This window comes from Cephus cinctus, unplaced genomic scaffold, assembly GCF_000341935.2.
Source record: "Cephus cinctus unplaced genomic scaffold, Ccin1 Ccin1_scaffold0123, whole genome shotgun sequence".
NCBI classification, from domain to species: domain Eukaryota; kingdom Metazoa; phylum Arthropoda; class Insecta; order Hymenoptera; family Cephidae; genus Cephus; species Cephus cinctus.
This window is the reverse complement of record NW_014332857.1, coordinates 2348262-2369882: the sequence shown is the minus strand read 5'-3', so window position 1 is coordinate 2369882 and position 21621 is coordinate 2348262. Positions and strand designations below refer to the sequence as shown.

Genomic DNA, 21621 nt, shown 5'->3' with positions numbered 1-21621 from the left:
AAAATGTAATATTCCAGATATACTTCATAATTTCATTTTTCTTTGACAATCTTGTATGTACACACTTCTGAATATACCTATTAGTAGTAAATGACAATTAGTAAAACAATGTAAATATCTCGTTTTCCCACAGAATTAAATATTTTAATAAAGTACCTAATACTTGGTAACCATCGTCATACTCTGTCTATCCCATTAGTAAATTTCCATTGTCAAACTTTCAACAGGCGCCCAGCAGAATTCGCATAAATTGTCTGCTGTTTGGTAGGAAAATACGGTATAATTATGTATATTCCTCGAGAGAGACCAGAGGGATAGTACGTGGTCGTCCTGACGCGATTAAAACACAGAAAGGGTAAATAAATTAGGAGTGTGTACATAAATCATGAATAAATCGATTAATTTTATTGGCGAATAACTTACCGAATAAAAAATTCTGTATCCAGTGAGAAACAGGTTAATTATCATCTTAATTAAACATAACCGTCATCAAGCAGTTTTGCTTATTAAACATAATCTGCTTCTTCGTCCTTGTGCCAATTTATTACTCTTTCGTGAAGTAAGCGTCATAAGTATAACCATGAGGTATCATAAAATCCACGTGTACAGTGTTGCCAACTTCCATTGAGTAAAGTAAAGAAATATAAATGCAGTATACACGTACTATAGTGCACAGTCCTGTACTAAGAGATATACGTCACTACACTAAACTATGCTATAACCTGTAACAGCATTACTAGAATCATAGACAAAAGAGGTTATGTACTGTTTACTATTTTGATTGTGAAAGATGCTTAGTCAGCAAGCTCGTATATTAATATTTGTCTTTTTTCCCTTTTTCTCGTTTTCCCTTTCTGCTCCATTGTCCACAGTGTCCGCTTAATTCCGCTGAATAAAACTCAGTAAGACTGAAGTGAGAGGGATATCGATTCGACGAGGGTGGAAGCTGCCGGCTCCGCCCTAGTTCGTCGTCCAGGTCGGGCGTGGCAATGCGCGGCCCTCTTTACATCTGTACGACATGAAACTCTCCTCTTTGGTCCAACTAAACACATATAATATACCATACATGTAAAAAGTTGCACGCGCACATAGAGGTGCCCATAGTCCTTTGGCGATACTCCTAACCTATTCTGTATGCTGACCATGCCTGTAATCTATAGTCACATCCTTGCACGTAGGGTAGTAAATATATATTGTATATATTATATACAAGGCCTTAAGTATGTTTTTACATCGCTGTATAATACCGCATAACGGGGGGAGTACGTTAAAGGCATATATGATTACATACCAGTAGGGATACATATGAAACGGCAGTCATATGTAGTATACATATAACACGATAGCGTATGACTAAGGACACTTTTAAAATGCGGCCAAACACGAGTAGCTTATGTCTTGCCGCTCGTTGAAAACGCTAACATAATTTTATGATGCTATCGTGTATCGCGTATCGTATTTCGCATTTAAGATGCCCTCACACAAGAGGTTATGTGTACAAATATGTAACTCTCTTGAATAAATAAACAGCCATAATGGTGAAATATCATCCCGTTTTATCCGTCTTTTTGTACAATCTACTCGTATTACCTGTGTGTACTTACCGTACGCTATGATCTGTATACAACTTTCCTTTATCTTTGTCCGTCGCTCCAACGTGGGCACGCCATGTTGTTTTCCTCCCGAAGTGCTACGAAGTACAGCCGAATGCGTTCGGCTCGACTTCGGGAACGATCGGCTAATTCCGTCTGACAAATGGCGGCGATCAGCTGTCACGTAGTTTTCAAATGAAATAAGCGACACGTAAGCTGCGAATCGTATTTCTTTCAGTCTTACATTTTCTCCACTCTTTTTACGTCTCACAGATTCTTTCTATTTCGTCCGTTCGCTCAAAAGATCATCCACTCTCTCTTTCTCTCTCTCTCTCTCTCTCATTCACAACAACTCGTCAATCGTTCTCTCCCGCCCTTGTCCAACCTATCAGCAGACCATCTTCCAGTAATATTTTCGTCAAATACGTTTATTATTTTTTAAACAATATTTTTAACCGCTCGATTTATTTAATCGTTTTACATATCGTGGATAGACTGTATATCCTGCGTGTACGTAGAGTGTAGACGTTATCCTTAATAAATAGGGTTAGTTTAGTTTATCCATACATAATGTTTTAGAGTAATGGCTTTTAATAAGGTAATTAATACTTTATACATAAACGTTTCGTCTCACTTGTCATTCATCACGTTTTCATCATCATCATCATCATAATCATGATCGTCATCAACGATCTCACATATTCATTCACGCATCCCTCACATATACACATTGCGTGACTACTATCATCTCAGTCACGCTCTTAACACACAATTACTCGAAATTTTTTCTTTCTCACTGATCAGTCGGCAGCAGGTAAATCCTTTTCCTATATCTTTTTCCTTCTTTCTCTTAGTCGTTATCGTCACCGTCGAATAACAACAATATTATCATAATCATAATATCAGCAATAGTACTGGTAGTAGTAATAGTAATAATAATAATAGCAATGGCCATCCCTTACAGTCAAGATCAACATCCCCCGTCATCTTCTTCTTCTTCCTCTTCCTTTTCACTGTTCTGAGCGAAATATAATTACGGATTAAAGTCCCACCGAATGCCCAAGGCTCGACTTAGCCCTTTGTTTATCTTTTTCGTGATTCTTTTTCTTCTTCTCTATATGCTCGTCTGGCACGGTTTATTATATTCTTTCTCAGTCATGTACATTCGGTATATATTATTTCTGTCCTCGTCCCCCTCCCAATGCACAGTCACTTATACCTTGGCAAGAGACTGCTCGTATCTTTGTCTTTATCTATTTTTTCCATATCTCCTCTCCGTTGCTCCGGAGCTTTTAACGGGGTCAAAGGTGAAGAATCGCAGGATCGTACGAACAAAGGGTTCAAATCGAGGTGGCGATCGGACAAGAGAAAAGAAAAAGAAAACGAGCCACTTTTTTTTTCTTTCTTTCTTTCTTCTGCGAGAACTTGATGGTTACGTATACGTATATATAGATATACACGTGCACGTAACCGTATGAATATATATATATATATAGACGTGTGTAATATAATTGCGTGCGAGGACTCGCGCGCATCCAGTGGATCTCGAGTAAAGATAAAGAAAGAAGAAAAGAGAATTGAACAAGACCGAAGGAATGCTCGTTAAAGAAAAGAAATAATAAATTCGAGCAGCCAATCAAGAGCGGGCGAGTAAGGTCGACGACGCAAAATTACGTGTCGACTCTCTTTTTTCTTTTTCTTTTTTCACGATCCCACACACGGAAGGCGTATGGGAAACGTGTGACAACGCACTTACGCACAAATAGACGGACAGAAGGACACAGATACGCAGGGATACCCTTTTAATGGTATCCGTTTTAGATTCGTTGTTCTTTAATATTTTTTTTTCCTTTTTTGGCTTCTTTTGATTCCGCCCATCCTAAACACGATTTTCCTTCCATTCTCCCCAAATGTTTTTTTTTTCAGATTCTTTCTTTCCTTTATTGAAAACAAATTTCTCGTCAAATCGTATCTTTCGCTTTCTTATGACTTAACACTCACTCAAGCATACGTACAACACTCACCCTTTCTTTATCTTTAATTTTCGTATGACATATACGAATTCCCGCACAGAGACAATTTTCCACGTGTTGTGCCAGACAATGAAAGTGATAGCAACAGTGACGATAATAATAACAACAACAACAACAATAATAATATTCAGAAAAAATAATAGAAATAAAATAACAATAACGATAATCGACCAATGATACGACTTTTTTTTTTCTTAAAATTTTGTTTTCTTTTTCTTTTCTTTTATTTCCTTCCTCCCACTAATCTCTATTCTTCGTTCTTACGCAATCGCCATTCGGATATATCGATTGCGATAAGTATAACCATGTCTCCCCTCATATTTCCTATTTACAATATATAATTAGAGAACAATAGCTGGGATAAAAATGAATTATTATGTATTATTAAAGATAAATAACTTGTACAATAATAATAATATTTGATACAATATTTAATGATTTAGGCGAATTAACAAGGATAAATGTTATTATTATTTTCTTTCTCTCTCTTTCTTACGTCTTCGATTTCTCACACTTAGAGCGTAGCGAGTGTCCGACGCGTAGCGTCGCGACGTGGTCTCTACCATAGACAACGTATACCATGGAGTTCTATCTCGAGTGATATAATGAAACGATAAGGTAATCAAAGATAACAAAGTTTAATGTCCGGCAAAATGTTTTATAATTTTTTCCTGGCCATTCGTTTCTGAATATTTTAATTTTTTTTTGTTTCGGGTATTCAAAATTTCATATTGCCTTTCTCTCTTTCTCTCTGTATGTTTCATCCATTCGTTCGCATTTTCTCTTTGTCATTCTTACTGCCCGCTCTCGTTAAACGACGAATAATCAAATGTACTATATCATAGCCGACTTAGTAGGATAACAGCGTTTCTTTCATTTCTCTTGAACTCTCTCTCTCTCTCTCTCTCTCTCTCTCTCTCTCTCTCTCTCTCACATGCATTCGTAACTCATATTCATGCAGATGAATCGCTCTTGCATACTTGGATAACATACAGATACATTTGGGCACTCACGTAAATCCTTGCGTTGTAGGTCGTAAAATCTAGAGGATTGGCACGAGTCCGCCGTTACGATTCGATTAGTTAGAAAAAGTCTAGAATTCTTCTTAATAATTACCCGTAATTTTATCGTAACAATTGTAACTATGTAGATTCGATACCTTACACCGTTAACTCGTTCTCCCGATTCTGCTTACTTATCTCTCTTTCTGTTTCATTTTTCATCGTCTTCTTTTTTTTTCAATACAATGTATACATAATACGCAAACGCCACCAGCGTCAAAACATCGTCCCGATTTTCAAACGTCGCGAGTCCAATTTTTTAAAAATAGAAGTCAAAACAGAAAAATCCCTCGTCGAGCGGCATTGCCAACGTGACGATGAAAAAAAATTGTTTTTCGTTTCTGTCGATTGGGAGTAACCAAAAAAATTCAAAATAATACCACCAATGGTTGAACAAAGGGGAAGGATGTGTATGTGGTTAGTAGAGCTAAGATAGAATTTCTTATAAAGAGGTAATATTACCACAGCCTATTACACAGCAATTTCGGTGACCAATAGGTGAGCAAATAAAAGTGTCAAAAAAAAAAAACAAACAAAAATCCAAAACTGCACTCCCAAACCCGCATGTGTGTGGCGTATGTGTCACGTATGTATATCCAGTGTCAGAAAGGTGCATCGGTAAACGTCAAACATACGTCATCGAATTTCACTCTTAACGCCATTTTTTTGACGATTTACTTTTTTTTTCAAAATTTTTTATCGCCGTTCCATTTTCACGTTATTCATTATTCACTGTAATTACTGCGCGAGGAGTTTCTTCTCTGTCTCTTTTATTTCTCACCCTTAACAACTGTCTCTGTTTGTTTCGATTGGCGCCGCGGCGCCAGCCGATCGTAGAAAATGAGGCGTTACAAAAAAGCGTCCCGACGCCCGGGCACAATTCTTCCGCTCAGTGGTACCGAGTACTTTGCATTAACACTTTTTATTAATATTATCGTATATTATTAAATTTCAAAAATCTACGATTAGCATTAGGTAATATTGGTATTAGCCTTTAGTGTATATAACCCACCACCCACTAGTCAACCGGGAGCGTCCGTGAGATTTTCAAAAAAACAAAAAAAATTATAATAATCAACCCTTAATTTCATCTCCGTACCCTCCGCCACTCTAAACGACGAATGGCCTTTGGCACGAGTACCTTGAAAACGAATTTTTTTTTTTCAAAAAAAATTTCCCTCACCGCATCCAAGGGTACGACGGGAGAGGCGTTCGTTGGTAAATTTTAATTCTTTTTCCCTACTTGTAAATTTTTTTTCTCACCACTATTATCCCAGGAAAATATTCACCGGTACTCGCAGCGCCATCTCACGGCCTCGATTAGAATTAATACGTAATCGTTATCGTCCTCTCTTTAATGGATGTCTTTATCCATCATTGCATTCTCAAATTGCACTATCCCCCTCCAATCCCACCCTACCCCCACCTGTGACCCACATATCCCCCCTAAGTACCAGCAGTACGTATTTATATTTTTATACGCGGTACGTGTCCTAAGTGTGTGTAAATTACGTAATTTCAGCCGAAGTCAGAATTACGGCCCTTCAACCACCCCCACCGCGAGGGTAGTTAACGACGTATCGCTACGAGGGAATGGACCGTGAGTTATTTTTTATATATCCCTTTCTTCGTCATACTCGCGCGAAGTGGTGTCCCTGGCGCCTTATCGTGAGATGGCCGGAGTAATATTAAGTCTGATTGTCTTAACAATACTATCAGTTTTTCAAATAATCATTTATCAGCTTGATTAACGTCGATACGGTCATTGTCATTTGGATACATGTTACGAAAAAAAATTTTTTACTTTTTTTTCCTTCCCCCCATCCCCACTCCACACCCCTATTAACATTTTCGAAATTCTTTCACGAGATTCACATCATACATTCTTTTTTCTCTTTAAGTCATACTCGACTAAAATTTTTCACGCTTTGCCATCGTTGCTAGAAATTCTATCCCTCTCTCTCTCTCTCTCTCTCTCTCTCTCTCTCGCGCTTTAGCTCCATAATTCTCCGCTTGGTGCCCCGTTAGAGCATTACCGTGCAATTTAGCAGTAATCAGTTCTAATTAAAATTAGTGCTTCGTCGGAGGATGCTTCATGTCTTATGCATCTTATTCATGCGCTCTTGCGTATCGTTTGGTTGAACGAATAAAAAAAAAATCAAAATAAAATAAAAGGACAAAAAAATTCCGTTTCTTCGTTGACGCGCGGAGGTTGAGAGGGGGCGGGGGGCGATTGAATGGCGAAGACGGAGGGTAGTAAAAAAAATGTGCGAAGGAGGTAAACACGAGGGGAACGAGAAAAAAAAATGTGAGAGGAGTTCGAGTTGAAGAAAGTGGGGGTGGGAGAGGGTACAGGAGGAAGATTCTCCCGCAGTGGAAAAATCTCAATTCCAGGCATTTGGTATATGGGGGAAAAAAAAAAATTGGTATCTTAAGGGCGAAACGTTTTCTTGTAAAAAGGTAGTCATTTCTGTGGCTTTATCTATATCTCATTGCTTTATCTTTCCTTGGAGGTTCTGGAAGGGCGAATTCCTTGGGATTTCTTTGCTCTTCTTTTTTCTAGTATTGTCCTTGACAAGAAGGGTTGGAAAGGACAGGGGGATGGATTCTGAGGGAAAACGTGGAATTTATCCAAAGAGAAAAAGATGAACGACTGGAACTAACTGGCATCGGAGTTATTTTCAAAAGGTTCATCGTGTGATACGGCCACTTATCATCTTTCTCTCTCTCTCTCTCTCTCGTTCCTTCGTAATACGTCGCTCACGTATATAGACTCACACATCCTTTCTCTCTCTCTCTCTCTCTCTCTCTCTCTCTCTCTCTCTCTCTCTCTCTCTCTCACTCCTCTCCTTTATACACGTCTTTTATTTCATTATTTAATAGGTAAGCTGTTTTATTTTTTATTTTTTTATTTTTTAGGTTAACTCATTTCGAACGCCGCCATCGTCGTTCAAGCTACTTGGCGCTCGGTTGGCTGCTGGTGAAAGCATGAAATACCATTGAGGATACGTAAAAAAATTTTCAAAATTAAATCAGTTTTCGTTTTATTAAATTTCTTACTACGTTAAATTTATTCGTAAAAATGTCTATGTACACGCTTCAGGGAATTGACGTAATTGAAGGAGAATTTTTGGAAAAGAAAAATAAAAATGGCTGCCAATCGAGTGCGAACGAGGATCCCGCGTTCGGGTGTACTCCAAGGAAGACATACGATAGTTATCTAATTAATACACATTCTCTCTCTCTCTCTCTCTCTCTCATTGATTATTTCACCAAGGATAGTCCAAAAAATGTCGCGTGCTTATTTTTGTCTTTTCTAAAATCGCCTAAATACACGGAACTCGTAAATCGTGATAGAACTCAAATCGCACCTAACTTATCGCTTTTTCGTGTTTCTTTCATTTTCCCAAAAAAATTTTTTTACGCTCTCGTCCATCCATTTTTTTTGGCAAATCGCGCGGCTTTATTAATGTCTAGGTTTTGAGAGAATAATTTAAACAATGGCGCTTGTTATTATTAATCCTATTCGTACGAGTAAAGTGCGTGTATGTACTCAATATATATATATATAACATGTTACGTAATCCAACATACGTAATTTAAAATGCTTTTATTAGCTAATTACTGCTATCAAAGATGAAGAATATTCTTTTATTCTTCATTTCTGTCCCGACGGTCGCATCTTCAAATTTTATTTTTCCTGTACGCTAAATCCCTCTTATCTTTCCACGCATATCACGCACACTCGCACTCCGATTAATAACATAAAAGACAATCCGATGACGAGTCTATCTGGTGCGATTTAAAAAAAAATTTGGAGTATTTAAGTACTTCAGCAAATTTTCTCTCGTTGAAAGTTGAAAGTTTTTTGTTGAGTGTGTATCGTGTGGTATGGTATTGTTGTGTGCCGGCGGGAGCGCAGTTAAAAAATGTATATTTTGGATTAAGGAAATTAGCTGGAAAAATTAATGACAGTAAAAAAAAGGAAAAAATGGCGGTAATGGTGGAATAAAAAATTCAAAAAAATATAATTTATACAATTTCGAATGTTTTTTTGAGATACCGTACCGGGTGCTCTTCTCTTATATGGACGGTCCCGCATCCGAAAAGGGCGTGAGTCCCACCGGTGACAATGAAAAATCAATTCAGTTCTATCGGCAAGAAACGATACCGTCGATTTTTAACTATTCGAAAATTTTACCCCTTTCACTGTTCCGTCATCCCTTTGAGCCTTCTGACGATTGAGCGAATTTACAATTGCGAAACCGCCCCCAGCAGATTTACGGTTTAAAAAAATATATTGGAACGCCTCGATGAATTATTTTTGAAAAAGTTCAGCGAAATTCTTGACGGTGGCAATTTTTGGGAAAAAAAGTGAAATTGGAGTACGTCCATTAAAAAAAGTCTAGTCCCGGCCTCGGGGAGGGTATCGCAATCGGCGAAAAACCTATCTAGAGTTACTTTAATTACTTACCTAATTAGTTGCACGTTTAATGAGTCAAAAAGTAAGCGGCAGTAGGAGCGGCCCAAGCGAGCAATCCTCGAGAAAGAAGTCGTCGCGGACTTCGGCCGCTCTGTATCCGCCACCACCGGCTCCCTTAATTAATATAACGCGCTACGTCCTAAAGAGTTAACGATTAGTGCGAGAGGTGTGCCCACCTCCGGCTGTCATCAATCTTGAAAAAAAGAAAAAAAAATCATCAAATTCAAAAAACCGTCATTAAAATTCAGCAAAGCGTCAAAATCAACTTTTCCCAAAATACCTGGGTAGAGTCGAAGAGATGAGCGGAGGGGAGGGGTGGCACACCCTTCTTCGGCGACAATTCGAAATCGAAATTGCGGGAAGACGATTTGCGCCGCGTTCTCAACCTTTTTTTTTCAAATTGGCCGATTTTACGCACCGAGAAAATATCGCGACGATTCGTGGAAGATAAACAAAAATTGTGACGACGAGGAAGGCAGGCGCGCACTGATGAGATATTGGGAAAAAAAAACGCGCATTCTTTTTGTTTTCCATTTTTTTTCCCGTTTTTCACTTGTCTTTTTTTTGGAAATCCAAAATCATTCCCCGCGGCACACGATTGTCTCGCGCGATCGATCGATCCCTAGATCGTTTCGGTTTCTAAAAAGTTTCACGAACACGCCCGAGATATTCCTTGTAAGGGAGAACGAAGTGAAAGAAAATTTCAAAATAAAAATCCCCAAAAAACTTTCATCCATAATTCTCACGCTCAGCGAAACTATACCTATCGTACGTATATCATTTTGTGTTTTTTGAACGTGCATGGTAAGCGTGACGTCATATGTCCGTATCGTTTTGTGTTATGTGTGTGACTAAAAAAAATCTAAAAAATTCCAACACGATTATCGCAAAAAGAAAAAAATTAAAAGTTAAAATAAATAAAAAAACGCCACGAATTTTGATTTCGGCGACGATCGGGGCCTGACGAACTTCTCAATGGTTATCCATATTATCGTTATTGTTGTATCGTTATTATTATTATTCATTATTATTATTAGTATTATTATTCTTGATACATTTATCGTTACAAGTATTAATCGTTATTAAGTATTAATCGTTATTACAATAATAATCGTTAGCGTAACCATTATTGTTATCGTTTTTCATTTTTATCATTATTTAGCATCGTTATTAAATAGTATATTTTTTTTCCTTCTCTCCTCTCGTTATTATTTATTCATATTTAGCGTATTAAGTGTTAGCGTTTACACATGATAAATCGTGTCTCTCCCCATATTCAAAATTTGTATTATCCAAATAAAAAAAAAAAAAGAAGTAAAAAAGTAAAAAATTAACCGCTTGCGCATCACCACACAACAAACACATTTTTTTCTGTCATCTTAATCCTTATCTCTATTTTGTTACGCGGCATTGACGTTCCGTTAACCCAGGCGAAATTGATCGACAGTATTTATACAAACGTCACCCGGAAATCGTTCTTATTAGACCGGAAACCCAACATAGCGATCACAATAATGATTAATAAGTGAGAAAATCGATCATTCGAGAACAGATGGCGCCACCGCCGAGTGTCTTGTTAACAACGTGTGCGTGTTTATGTGGAACTATATCAAAAACACATCCGACAATGATTTTACAATCTTAAAAGAAAAACATATAATAATAATAAAAATTTCAAATGTCTTCGTTCTCTATAATTCAAATTTTTTATTTCATTTCCCGAGTCATCCTATCCCCGAGCCATTCTATCCTTGGGCGCATGCGTGAGAATGATTGTTTGCGCACGAGTCTGATTTGAAAAAATTGTCCAGTATCTAATATCGAATTTTTTTTTTCATTTTTCTCTTGACGCTACTGTATATACGTATATATTTCATACAAATTCGTCCGATATTCGAATCGACTCAGCGTCGCTCGCAAATATATAAAAGTTAACGCGAAATATACTAATTAAATGGTAGACCAATGTACGTAGTGGCCCGACAGCCTATCAATTTCGCATCCATGATACAGTGAATAAACACATGCATATACGGTAATATAAATACACATGCGAATTATTTTCCCGAATGGTTTGCAAAATTAAAAATTAAATAAAATAACAAAACACTCTCGGAAGCTGTACAGGTGAGTCTAGTACAGTGAGTTTGACATTTTGTTCGTGTATTTTGTTCGTTTGTAATTCATCGTCTCGATTCGTCCCTCAATATCTCCCTTTCGCTAAACGCCCCTCTAGTTAGCTGATTTTTCCCCCAAACAAAAAGAAAATTTTTTTCTTCTACAATTTGTGAGCAAACTTCTTTTCGAATCGATTAATAATCTCGCTCGTTACGATCAAATTCCTCTTCGACTTTCATACATTTTTTTTTTCAACGCATACACACACACTGGACTCTTTCATTGTTCCGTCGCACGCATCACATACTCGCTGTTCATTCATGGATATTTTGTTTTTCTCATACACCGAACAAAACATTCTTCTGTCCCTTTCGTAATACGTAATTCTGTCCCTCTGGTTGAGTAACCGTTATACTTCCCCTTAATCAATTATATTTATATGTATTTATATATATATAGCTATGCACATTAACATTATTCATTATTTTTATATGAGCAAATAAATTGATTATTATACCGCGGTGGGGGGGTGGAGGCGCCATATTTTTTTTCTGCGCCCATTTTTCAACCTCTTCGGTATAACTTGTGTGTTTCATTTTTTTTTTATTCCTCAGATTCTTCGTCTTCGTCCTCATCAACATTCCTGTGTACGTGCACGTTAAACGTCAGCTATTCTTTTTACTTTTCCTCTCGTCAACTTGCGATTGCCATTTTGATATTCACATATTCGGCCGAGTACATCGCGCGAACGTCTTATCGTTAGACCCCTTTATCATTCACTCATACGGATACGTTGTATTAATTATTTCTTATAATAATATCGAATATCTCGAATAACTCATCCCCGATTTTGGATATTTGAGAATTTTGCATATTAGAAAAAAAAAATTATAAATTCGTCATAATCCGACAGGAATGAGATGCGCGTGTCAGACGATTTTGGCACGTATTTATGTAATTATGTAATTATGTTATGGCACAATTCCCTGGTAGAAAATTTTCAAAATTTCAATCGGAGCCAGACTGGATTGATTTTGGCCCACTTTGATATCTTGAGGAAGGAGTGATACGGGAATCTCAAATCCGAAGGTAGGTCTTTACGGTATAATAAGAATTTTCGAAAATGCCAAAAAATCAGTATTTTTTGGTAACCAGACGGGCGCGCGACTTCATAGGAAATTTTTGGCACAAGTCTTATCCACTGCGTTCATTCAGCCATTTTTGTTGTTGTTGTCTTCCTCGTTAATTGATTATTGGTAAGACGGCTATTATACAAATTTATTCAATTCATCCGGAGATACTGATGAACTTGTCTCTCCTTATGTCTGTTTTTCATTCTCTCTCTCTTTCTCTCTTTCTCTTTCACCTTCTCTTCTTGCTCTTGATTCCTTTCTTCTAGATGCCTCAACCCTCATCCTCCCCCGGCTAGTTAGATAGAGGCCGCTTCTGAAATTGGCAGTTGTTTACAAGCGATTTATGTTTTTCTGTTTGTTTCTTTGTTTCTTATAGCTCCTTTTCCTCGCGCTTTATTTATTTATTTATTTTATTATTATTCGCCTCCTCCCTAGTACCACCCCTCGTCGTTACCCAATAACGCCATCGCGCTCTCCGCCGTTCCGTTAATTATTTTATTATATATTATTTTTTTCTTTTGCTTAAACGTCTTCTTATATAAAATCGGCAGTTCAGGTTCTCTTTAGACGATTCGCCGCACGACTATTAGCCTTACGTATGAAACCAGATTTACAAAAATACGGTTCGCTTTTTGGGTATTTGGCACTTTTGCATTTCTACTTCCTCCCTCTCGATTCAATTCTTTTCCACTTTTACCCCTCTCACTCCTCTCTCTCTCTCTCTCTCTCTCTCTCTCTCTCTCTCCGTTTCCCGTTCACCACGCGTACTTTTTCTCATCGTCCAGACACATAAATCCTCATCCGATCATCCGACTCCTCAAAGCGCCATTCGCAACTTCATAATGGCAGGACGAGAGATTTTTCTTAGTGGTTATAAATCGACGCGACGATAACCAGCGAGCGATTGAATTCGCCGCGCTGGAACGACGTCTACGTCGTCGTACGTCGCGCCACCTGGATAGACGGCGTGAACTATGCGAACCGGTGCGAAAACGATGGCGGCGAGCTGAGCCGCGCGGCGTCATCGACTAGTCCTCCTCCGGGCCCATATTCATCAGCATCATCTTCTTCTTGGCGATTTTGCTATACTTAATGTCGATCGGCTTCGTCGTGTCGTAAAGACTCGGTGCCTGGAGTATGATCAGGGCCGTACCAAAGACGCAGGCCAGAGTGAAGATCCAGAGGAAGATCCTATCGAGTACCATCGCCACGTACTTCCAGTCTTCCTCGACCTGTGAACACAAAGCTTGCTCCAGCACCATCTCGTGGCTCGGTTACGCAGCGGGCAACCGTAATATCAGCGCACGGGCTCCAATGGAATAGCGATACACCACGTGACTACTCTGGCGGGAATTTCGAATGGTGTAAAACTCCTGCCGAACTTCCTGCTCGAAATCTCCAATGAAAAGACTCTATAGAATTGATAGGGATACATTAAATCCTTCCTTCAAACGTATAGTAAAACTATTCTACCACCTGGACTACGTGGTCGCCGTATCAAAAGCTAAAGGAGCCCGGCACGCGGATCAAAGCGAAAAGGCTTTTTTCGCCTTGCACATTCGTCGAGGCAAGTCTGGCCGTAAGTATTAGTAGAAACGCAAGGGTGACGCTTTTCGACGAAGGGGAAAAACCACCCTCGGCATCTACCCGTCAACGTGTACGTATTGCAACATCCTAGATGTAGACTACGCTGTACAGAATGCCTACCACGAACACTGAAGACATAGACAGGCACGCGCAGTGAAAGAAAAGTCAGTGGACAGACAGGGATGAGGAGTGCTGGAGAATGCCAACAAAAAGTCCGACGTGCAGGACAGATAAAGATGAAAGATATAAAGGAGAGCTAAAACGAAAGAAAAGAAGCAAGTATCAAGAAAGTTCTTATCTCAGAAGGAAATAAATATCATACCGTGCTACTCGTGTAACGATAAAACTCACGCTTTCGAACTTGTCCTTATTCTTGGCGTGTTGAGCAATGAACCGTGCGTCGTCGACCGTTTTCTCGATCTCGCGCAGCATGGGCTTCTCGAAGGTGGGACTGACGTCCTCGTGAACGTAACCCGGGCTGGAGGGACCGAAGAGATCATCGTCGGCGGCCGGGAGCGGTAGCGAGGGTAGTGGTTCGTCAAAGCGAGGCGCGACGTTACCGACCGCGCCATGCTCGTACCTTGATCCTGGTACCGGCAGAGCAGGTACGTCGTACTCAACGCTGAACCTTTTGCCACAATAAGGATCATACTTATCAGTCTCTTGTACATGGAACACATCGGTAAGGATGCCCTCTGGGGGCTTCCCATCGGCATCCAAATCATCCCCATCAACGTTATCACCGTTATCACTCGGATCAGTACTACTAGCACCACTACCGTTATCATCCTTTTTTGGCCTCTCTATCAGGAGGAAGCGCGGCAGCACCTGAATGAATACGACCCGCACCCAATTCGCCATCCGGTGGGTAACCGGCGAACGAAAGTTAACATTAAGCACGGCTATCGTAACGACCACCGACAAAGTCACCAGCACCATCGTGAAGAGCAGGTACTTCCCCAGGAGCGGTACCGTCAGTGAGGTCGGCGGTATGATCTCGGCGAGGAGTAGGAAAAACACCGTGAGCGACAGGAGAATTGAGATTGACAATGACACCTTCTCACCGCTGTCACTTGGCAGATAAAACACCAGCACTGAGAGGAACGATATACCCACGCACGGTATTATCAGGTTCACCGTGTAGAAGAGTGTCTTGCGCCTTAGGGTTATGTAGAAGATGATGTCCGGGTAGGGCTCCTCGCAGCAGATGTAGAACTTCTCGTTACGAACAGCAGGCACCTTTATTATATCCCATTCTACGGAAATGTAGTAATCGGTCAGGTCGATACCCACGTCGATCTCATTTGAATCTTCCGTTTGCGCCAGATGACGTAGATCCACCTAAGGATCAAATCATTTATCAGATACAGACCCGTGCCCTTCTAACGCTGTAATTCATCTTCTTCAAGTACTCTATACTATCGGGATGTCTCCCAGTGATATCTACCGTATAACCGTCGTACGTCCAGGAGCCAAACTTCATGAAGCAGGTCTGCTCGTCGAAGGGAAAGTACTCGACGTCAATTTCACAAAATGATTTATAAATGGCCGGTGGCTTCCAGACGACCTTCCCATTGTGATGGAGGATCGCCTTGGTCATGATGGTCACCTCGTAGTTACCATCAGCACTGCAACAAGAAAGTTTGATCCTTAGGTACAATGTGAAAAGTTACAGAAGAGAAAGAAAAGAAACAATACTGAGAAACATTAGCAATGATCATTATTTATACCTAGATCACTGGATTCTATGGATCCCATCCACTTGCCGGATGATCTCCAGAAATAAGGATTTTTTGTACTAAACACCACCTTTTGTACAGACAGTAGGAACAGCAATAGCAAAAGTGGTACCAGGTATCTTGGGTCTTCCTATCTAGCCAATCATCTATACGTCGCGTGCTTAAAAATGCATGTCCTACCAGAAGGAACTGGAAGGGAGGTTGGAAATTTATGTCCTCCGCAATGTTCTCAAGCCTTCCAAACTAACCCAACTCCATCTACATCCCAATCTACCTCCAGGTTCGGTAGGAGTACCAGAGCCAACTCCGACATCCCCGAATACTCATCTTACATTAGTCTCTTGGCTTGTACGACGCCAGCACGGCAAATCAGGAATTACTCATTCATTCCCGTCCCCGATCTTACCTTAGACCGGGAACCCGAGAGTTAACCAATTCCTGGGTAAGCCCAGGATGTCTCGGGAAAACCACTCGTATCCTGTATCATCGATTTCCGATCAGCAAGAATGTGAAGGAGACACTGGATCACGGACGATGCTGTCTGATTGGAACGTATGAGAATGAAGTAGCAATTGATCTGAGAACCGAATAAGAATGGCCAGACGTGACCGATAAAATAGTTGGAATAAATTGTCCAAGTATTTTCGGAGGGAACGTAGCCGCCATCGAATATCATCCCTTATTTACAACCCTTGGAAGCCAGGCTGGCGATGTCTAGCGATAGCTAGAAATAGCTGGATTCGACAATTTATTTGAACGCCAGATTTTTCTTTTCATTGGCGGTGCCTTTGGCAACTTTTTTCATGCCTTTCTTTTTTTTTCTCTCTTGCGCCGCGAGACGAGCCAAGAGAGTTCAGAACGAGGGAGGAGTAAGTAGAAAGAAGTCAGAGGTAAAAAAGGTATCCAAAGTCGGGCAATTTAGCATCGGTATAGAAGCAGTCTTCGGAATGAGGGGGGTTGCTAGTTGCTATATGTATAGTATAGGTACTAGATTTCAGGTAGGGGATGAGGCTGGCACCAGGAGGTTTGGTAGTTCGTGTCCCCTTAAGCTTTTAGATTTAGTCTAGCTCGGTGTGACTCCAGAGGATGGTCCCGGGGTTGGGGTCGATCGATATGAAGGTGCGCGCTCTAGGTCACTACTATGTCTTTGGAGTTTCCTAGCCCATTCGGATTTTTCTTTGACCTTATATTTTCTTTTGGTAATCCCTGCTAGATAACAGATTTAAGTATACCGAAAGCTACTGTCACTTTCATCTGGCGGATTCGCTTGCTGCACTCTGGACGAGCCTGTGGAATACCGATTTCAGGGAATTAAGATGAAGATATAAAGAAATCCTAAATCAAGGGTTGATAGTAGTACACACCCTAAATGGCACCCTGTGTATAATCCCCTGGCAAAAGTCTCGCGAAAGATGTTGGCAAGAGTGCACAAGCTGGTTGGTTAGCATTTATGCGAAACGCCTTTAAAGTTGTCGGCCATGCCGCCGTGAAAATTCCCACGAGTATTAACCCCTCTCGTACCACCCTTTCGGGTACGGTTCAGTTTAATATAGGTTGGTTCTAGGTCGGCGTACGTATACGGGTGAATTAGGGGTGGGCGAGGCAAAGAAATAAAAGAGAAAGGAAAACGTCTGGGAAAATCCCAACTTAATGAGAATTGCCGACGACTAGGGATTTTGTTCTATAAAGCAAAAACTCTTTGATATTTATGTTTACACTTAACACCGCGTGAAGAACCAATGTCCTCCAAAATCTTATTTTTTTTTATATTTATGAATAAGTATATGCTGTTTATAGATTAGTAACTCCAATCAAACTATACCTGCAAGACTTTATGTAGGCTGAACCATTCACTTTTTGAAGATTTGACAATATAATTATAATAATATAAGTGTAATATAAATTACAATTTGAAAAAATACAGTTGACAGAAAGCTATTTCTTATAAGAAATGTGTGGGTAGGTTCTTTGTCTTATTCAAAAAATTACCTCCCTTGGAAACCTTTAATCTCCCTTAGAAACCCTTGGATTTTCGATTCTCGGCACACGTACCGCGTATAAGGAAAGAATTTTTCTCGCGTGGATATGGACGTTGGTACGAAGAATGTGTAAATCACAATAACCTTCAAAAGGGTGGATGCGTGTCAGGCCTTAGCCACCCCTGGTATACCTTCAACCACGTTAACACGTACTGCCAGCCATTTATTACACAGTAATACGACCAACCCCACCAAGCCAGCCATCTATCCAATTCTCCATCCAGCTAAACATCTAGCTATCTATATACCTATAGTAGGTAGATATATCCATCTATCTCTCTGTCTAGTTATCTGGACAGGACTCCATTCGTCTCTTGATTAAAACACGTATTTCGTCGATACGTGTGACAGATTGGTGATGAGTCCTTGGTTATCTTTTTATTAACAACTCTTAAAGCTCAGAAGAAAAAAATGCAATGTCTACCTATCAAATAAAAAGAAGAGAAATAGAAAAATATTGGAAATTAGACAGTTATACCTAATCTCTAAGAGGATGAGAGTCACAAGACTCAGTAAATGCTAGAAAAGTATATGTAGACATAAGATAGGGTGCTGCGAGTACTCAGGATATAACAGTGGCATGTACTTAAAATATTTTAGGTCACACGACTCCTTGCCAACCGTTATAATACCCAGAGGCATAGCCATACTCGGCCTCTAGTCTTAGAGTACTACTTGAATACTCAAGTAGCAGTAGTAACAGTCGACTAGCAGTCAGCTATCCTTATTCTTCTACGCTAACCAATCTCTAACCTGACCCATTCGAGGTACTCTTGCACTGGAGAGTAATGACCAGTTGGTAAATATACAGCTACACCTAGAAACATAATAAAAGTTAGGACTTTGCATACGGTGTCCATATTTTAAGTTAGACTTCCACTCTGTAATATATGACATACTGCTGTATATGACCTAGAGTAATATAACCGGTGTCCCAGCTTTTATGATATACCTGTAGGAGTATATATGCTGCTACGTAGAAGGTTCTCACCTGACTCATCATCCTGTAACTCATAACTTTAACCAGGATGTACAACATCCTTACCTAACCGAGAACAATATAATTTCACTGAGAACACATGTGAATAGTGATGCTAATAAAGTGCTCTAGTTATGTACCACTTAGTAAACATTATCATGTCTTACTTGATATTTTATACTGTGCATATTCTGTACCAACAACAGCGAAGCTTTAACATGTACATTATAGATTTTCGCGGTTAGGATTACTACAGTGACAATAATCCTCTTCTTTGTTTCAAAGCAGACAATACAATACCCTGTACAACGGTATCAATAATCCCTAGGGACAGGATCCAATATGTCAACTGAAAGTTGCTACCAATCAATAGAAATTTTGGATTATCTAATGTCACTTGGTGGGGAGACTCCTGTCAGGAATACTTGGGATACACTAGTGTCCAGGATGATAAGTTTTCCCTGTGGACGTCCTTGTTAATGGATATAACAAGCAATAACAAGCTTGCGCCGTTAGTTAGGTGTTGCTAGGTTATGTTGCATTAGCCTATGCTTCGGCTAGGTTAGGTAACGTCAGGTTATGGACTCTCTCCTGTCCATCGCGTTAAATTACCATAACGGATAACTGGCTACTTTAAACATGGTTACTTAGTTATCAACCTACCCTAAGGTTATCCACACAAGGATTGCTCGAGAATGGAGAAACGGCCGCCAACGATGGTACTCGTGCACGCTCCTTGCAATGGATTACCGTAGCTCCAGGTGCAATAATCTGATGATAATGGAGTAACGAGATTCACGGAGTAACCCCTGAATATTTAAACTTTGCATCTGGCATGTAACTAAGCCCCAAATGAGTCGGCACCACTAATTGCATTAAATATTCCCTATCTTTCTCTTCTTTTACTCCCCCTGAGTCCTCACTGCATTTTGACACTGTGCAGCAAGGCTCTAGGAAACTCACGTTCATCCACCCTTATAACCGCAAGTATTGTTTTAATAATAACAGCCTCTCATAACGTGTGGAACACTACACATTGTCCTGAGTAACCATATAGGGTAGTTGAAACTACCCTAGCTGTATATAATGGGGTGCTATCCAATTTCATCCAATTCTCAGTGAAAAGTCTTATTGTAGTGGGAGCTTCAGGAATATTTTACCAACGAGATACGGTATATGTCTGAACCTTGGGTTAGTAGCTCGAGGTGTTGGTGTAGCGGTAAGGGAGTGATTTTGCGTACGTCACCGAAGAGCGAAATCCACTCTTCACATGAAAAATAAACATAACAAGACCGATACGCGACAAAAGACAGCAGCCGTCTGAGAAAATAAAGTATCGCATTGCATATCTATTCCCAAAAGTTCTAACTTATGCAACACTAGTTTCTCTGTCAAAATCAACTGAATTCTTAGAAATTTAATCCGCATGTCTTTAAACTAATTAAGGTATTCTTTAAATCGTTCCGAAACGGCTGGACAATGTACAAAAAGTCTATAGTTCTGAAAAGCGTTATTAACGACACTTCATAGTGGTGTCAGTGCGCTACCGGTGTACCCGAGAATATGTTTAAAGATGTTTTGTGGCGGTAGGTATGGGATCATTTCAGTGGAAGACTTTATCGGCTCGTTTTACATAATACATGCAAATGTACGTGTCTCCCTTACCCCTCTGTCTCTGAACTATGGCGGTGAGGTATAAGGGTTGAAGGTGTCACCGAGAGTACATACCGAGGAGGCAGGAACAGGAAGGTAGCTACTGCCAGGGGTCGCTTGGCTGATAGGTACCAGAATAGAGGATTGAACGTTCCACGGCTGAGTGGGGCTTAGTAGAGTAGGTTAAGTTTAGTTTACTTGTTACTAACACCAACGCCTTGGGGGAAGGTCACCCTGCCGCCACCCAACGGGCGAGAGGGGTCGGACTCGACTGCACGGGGGTGCAACGGCACACACACTTGACGGATTGCAAAGTGTTGGCTGCAGGATGAAGGCTGCCGGAGAAAAATGGGAACGGGCGAATTGCGAACGAGGTAAATTAAATGGACCTCGTACATGGCTCATTCGATTTCACGCGTTGCTAATAAGCTATTTCTATGTAGGGGATGAAAAGCGGAGACCGTAAGCATAATCAGTACCCCTCGGGAGTGACTTGGCGTTAATTTAAGGTTTCTGAAGTAGTCGAAGGGTGCGGTCGAGGCTTTTGTACCTGGTTCGGTGAGCAGGCATGGCGACTGAGTACGTGGACAAGGACGCCGCGTGAAAGTTCTTAGAGGGAGGCTGGTTCTACGAGCTGGCTTACGCTACGTTATTATAGGTTAGGTTATACAGTTAGAGGGATGAAAGATGGACTCACTTGTTGTAGAGAACGATGTCAGGTAGCCAAATGTGTTCGGATGGTACATGAAGGGTGTCAACCCCTCCGTAGTCGTCCGGGTTCCACTTGAGCTTGTAATCGTTCCACTCCTGAAAAAAGACACGAGTCCCCGGAGGGATGAAAAGGGGTGAGTAAGGTCACGTGTGGCAGTGAGGGTGCGTGGAGGCAATGCCGGGGAGGAAAATATACTAAAGAAGAGGGTTGGAAGCGGAGGGTGGATAAATGCAAGTACCGCATCGATTTCACCCGGGTGATGATCCTTTTTGTCATACCCTCTTCTCAGAGTCACGGCCAACCACCCCTTCCCGCATGCTGGGGATGATCGTGGGGGTTGGGAGGGCAAAAGAAGGGGTGGGAAGGCCAGGGACGAGTTAGCCAGAAGGGGATGATTAAGCCTGTTTAAATCGTGACGGGCTGTAAAAGTCCCGATTATCGTTCCTGGCCACTTTCACCCCCCCCCCACCCGTTTCACCCTCGCCCCTTTGA

At 40.5% G+C, this 21621-nt stretch overlaps 1 protein-coding gene across 2 annotated transcripts in view; it reads right to left on the bottom strand.

Annotated features, from left to right (window-relative positions):
- Positions 1-1804: 1804 nt before the first annotated feature.
- LOC107275136 (acetylcholine receptor subunit alpha-like 1) overlaps positions 1805-21621 on the bottom strand; it is a 68906-nt gene continuing 49089 nt past the window's right edge. For both annotated transcript variants that reach the window (XM_025079838.1, XM_015754969.2), the window contains 4 exons: positions 21115-21224; positions 15455-15635; positions 14359-15348; positions 1805-13652 (listed from right to left, as the gene is read on the bottom strand). In XM_025079838.1, coding sequence (XP_024935606.1) covers positions 13449-13652; positions 14359-15348; positions 15455-15635; positions 21115-21224 — 1485 coding nt within the window. In that variant the 3' untranslated portion in view covers positions 1805-13448. The remainder of the gene's footprint in view (positions 13653-14358; positions 15349-15454; positions 15636-21114; positions 21225-21621) is intronic.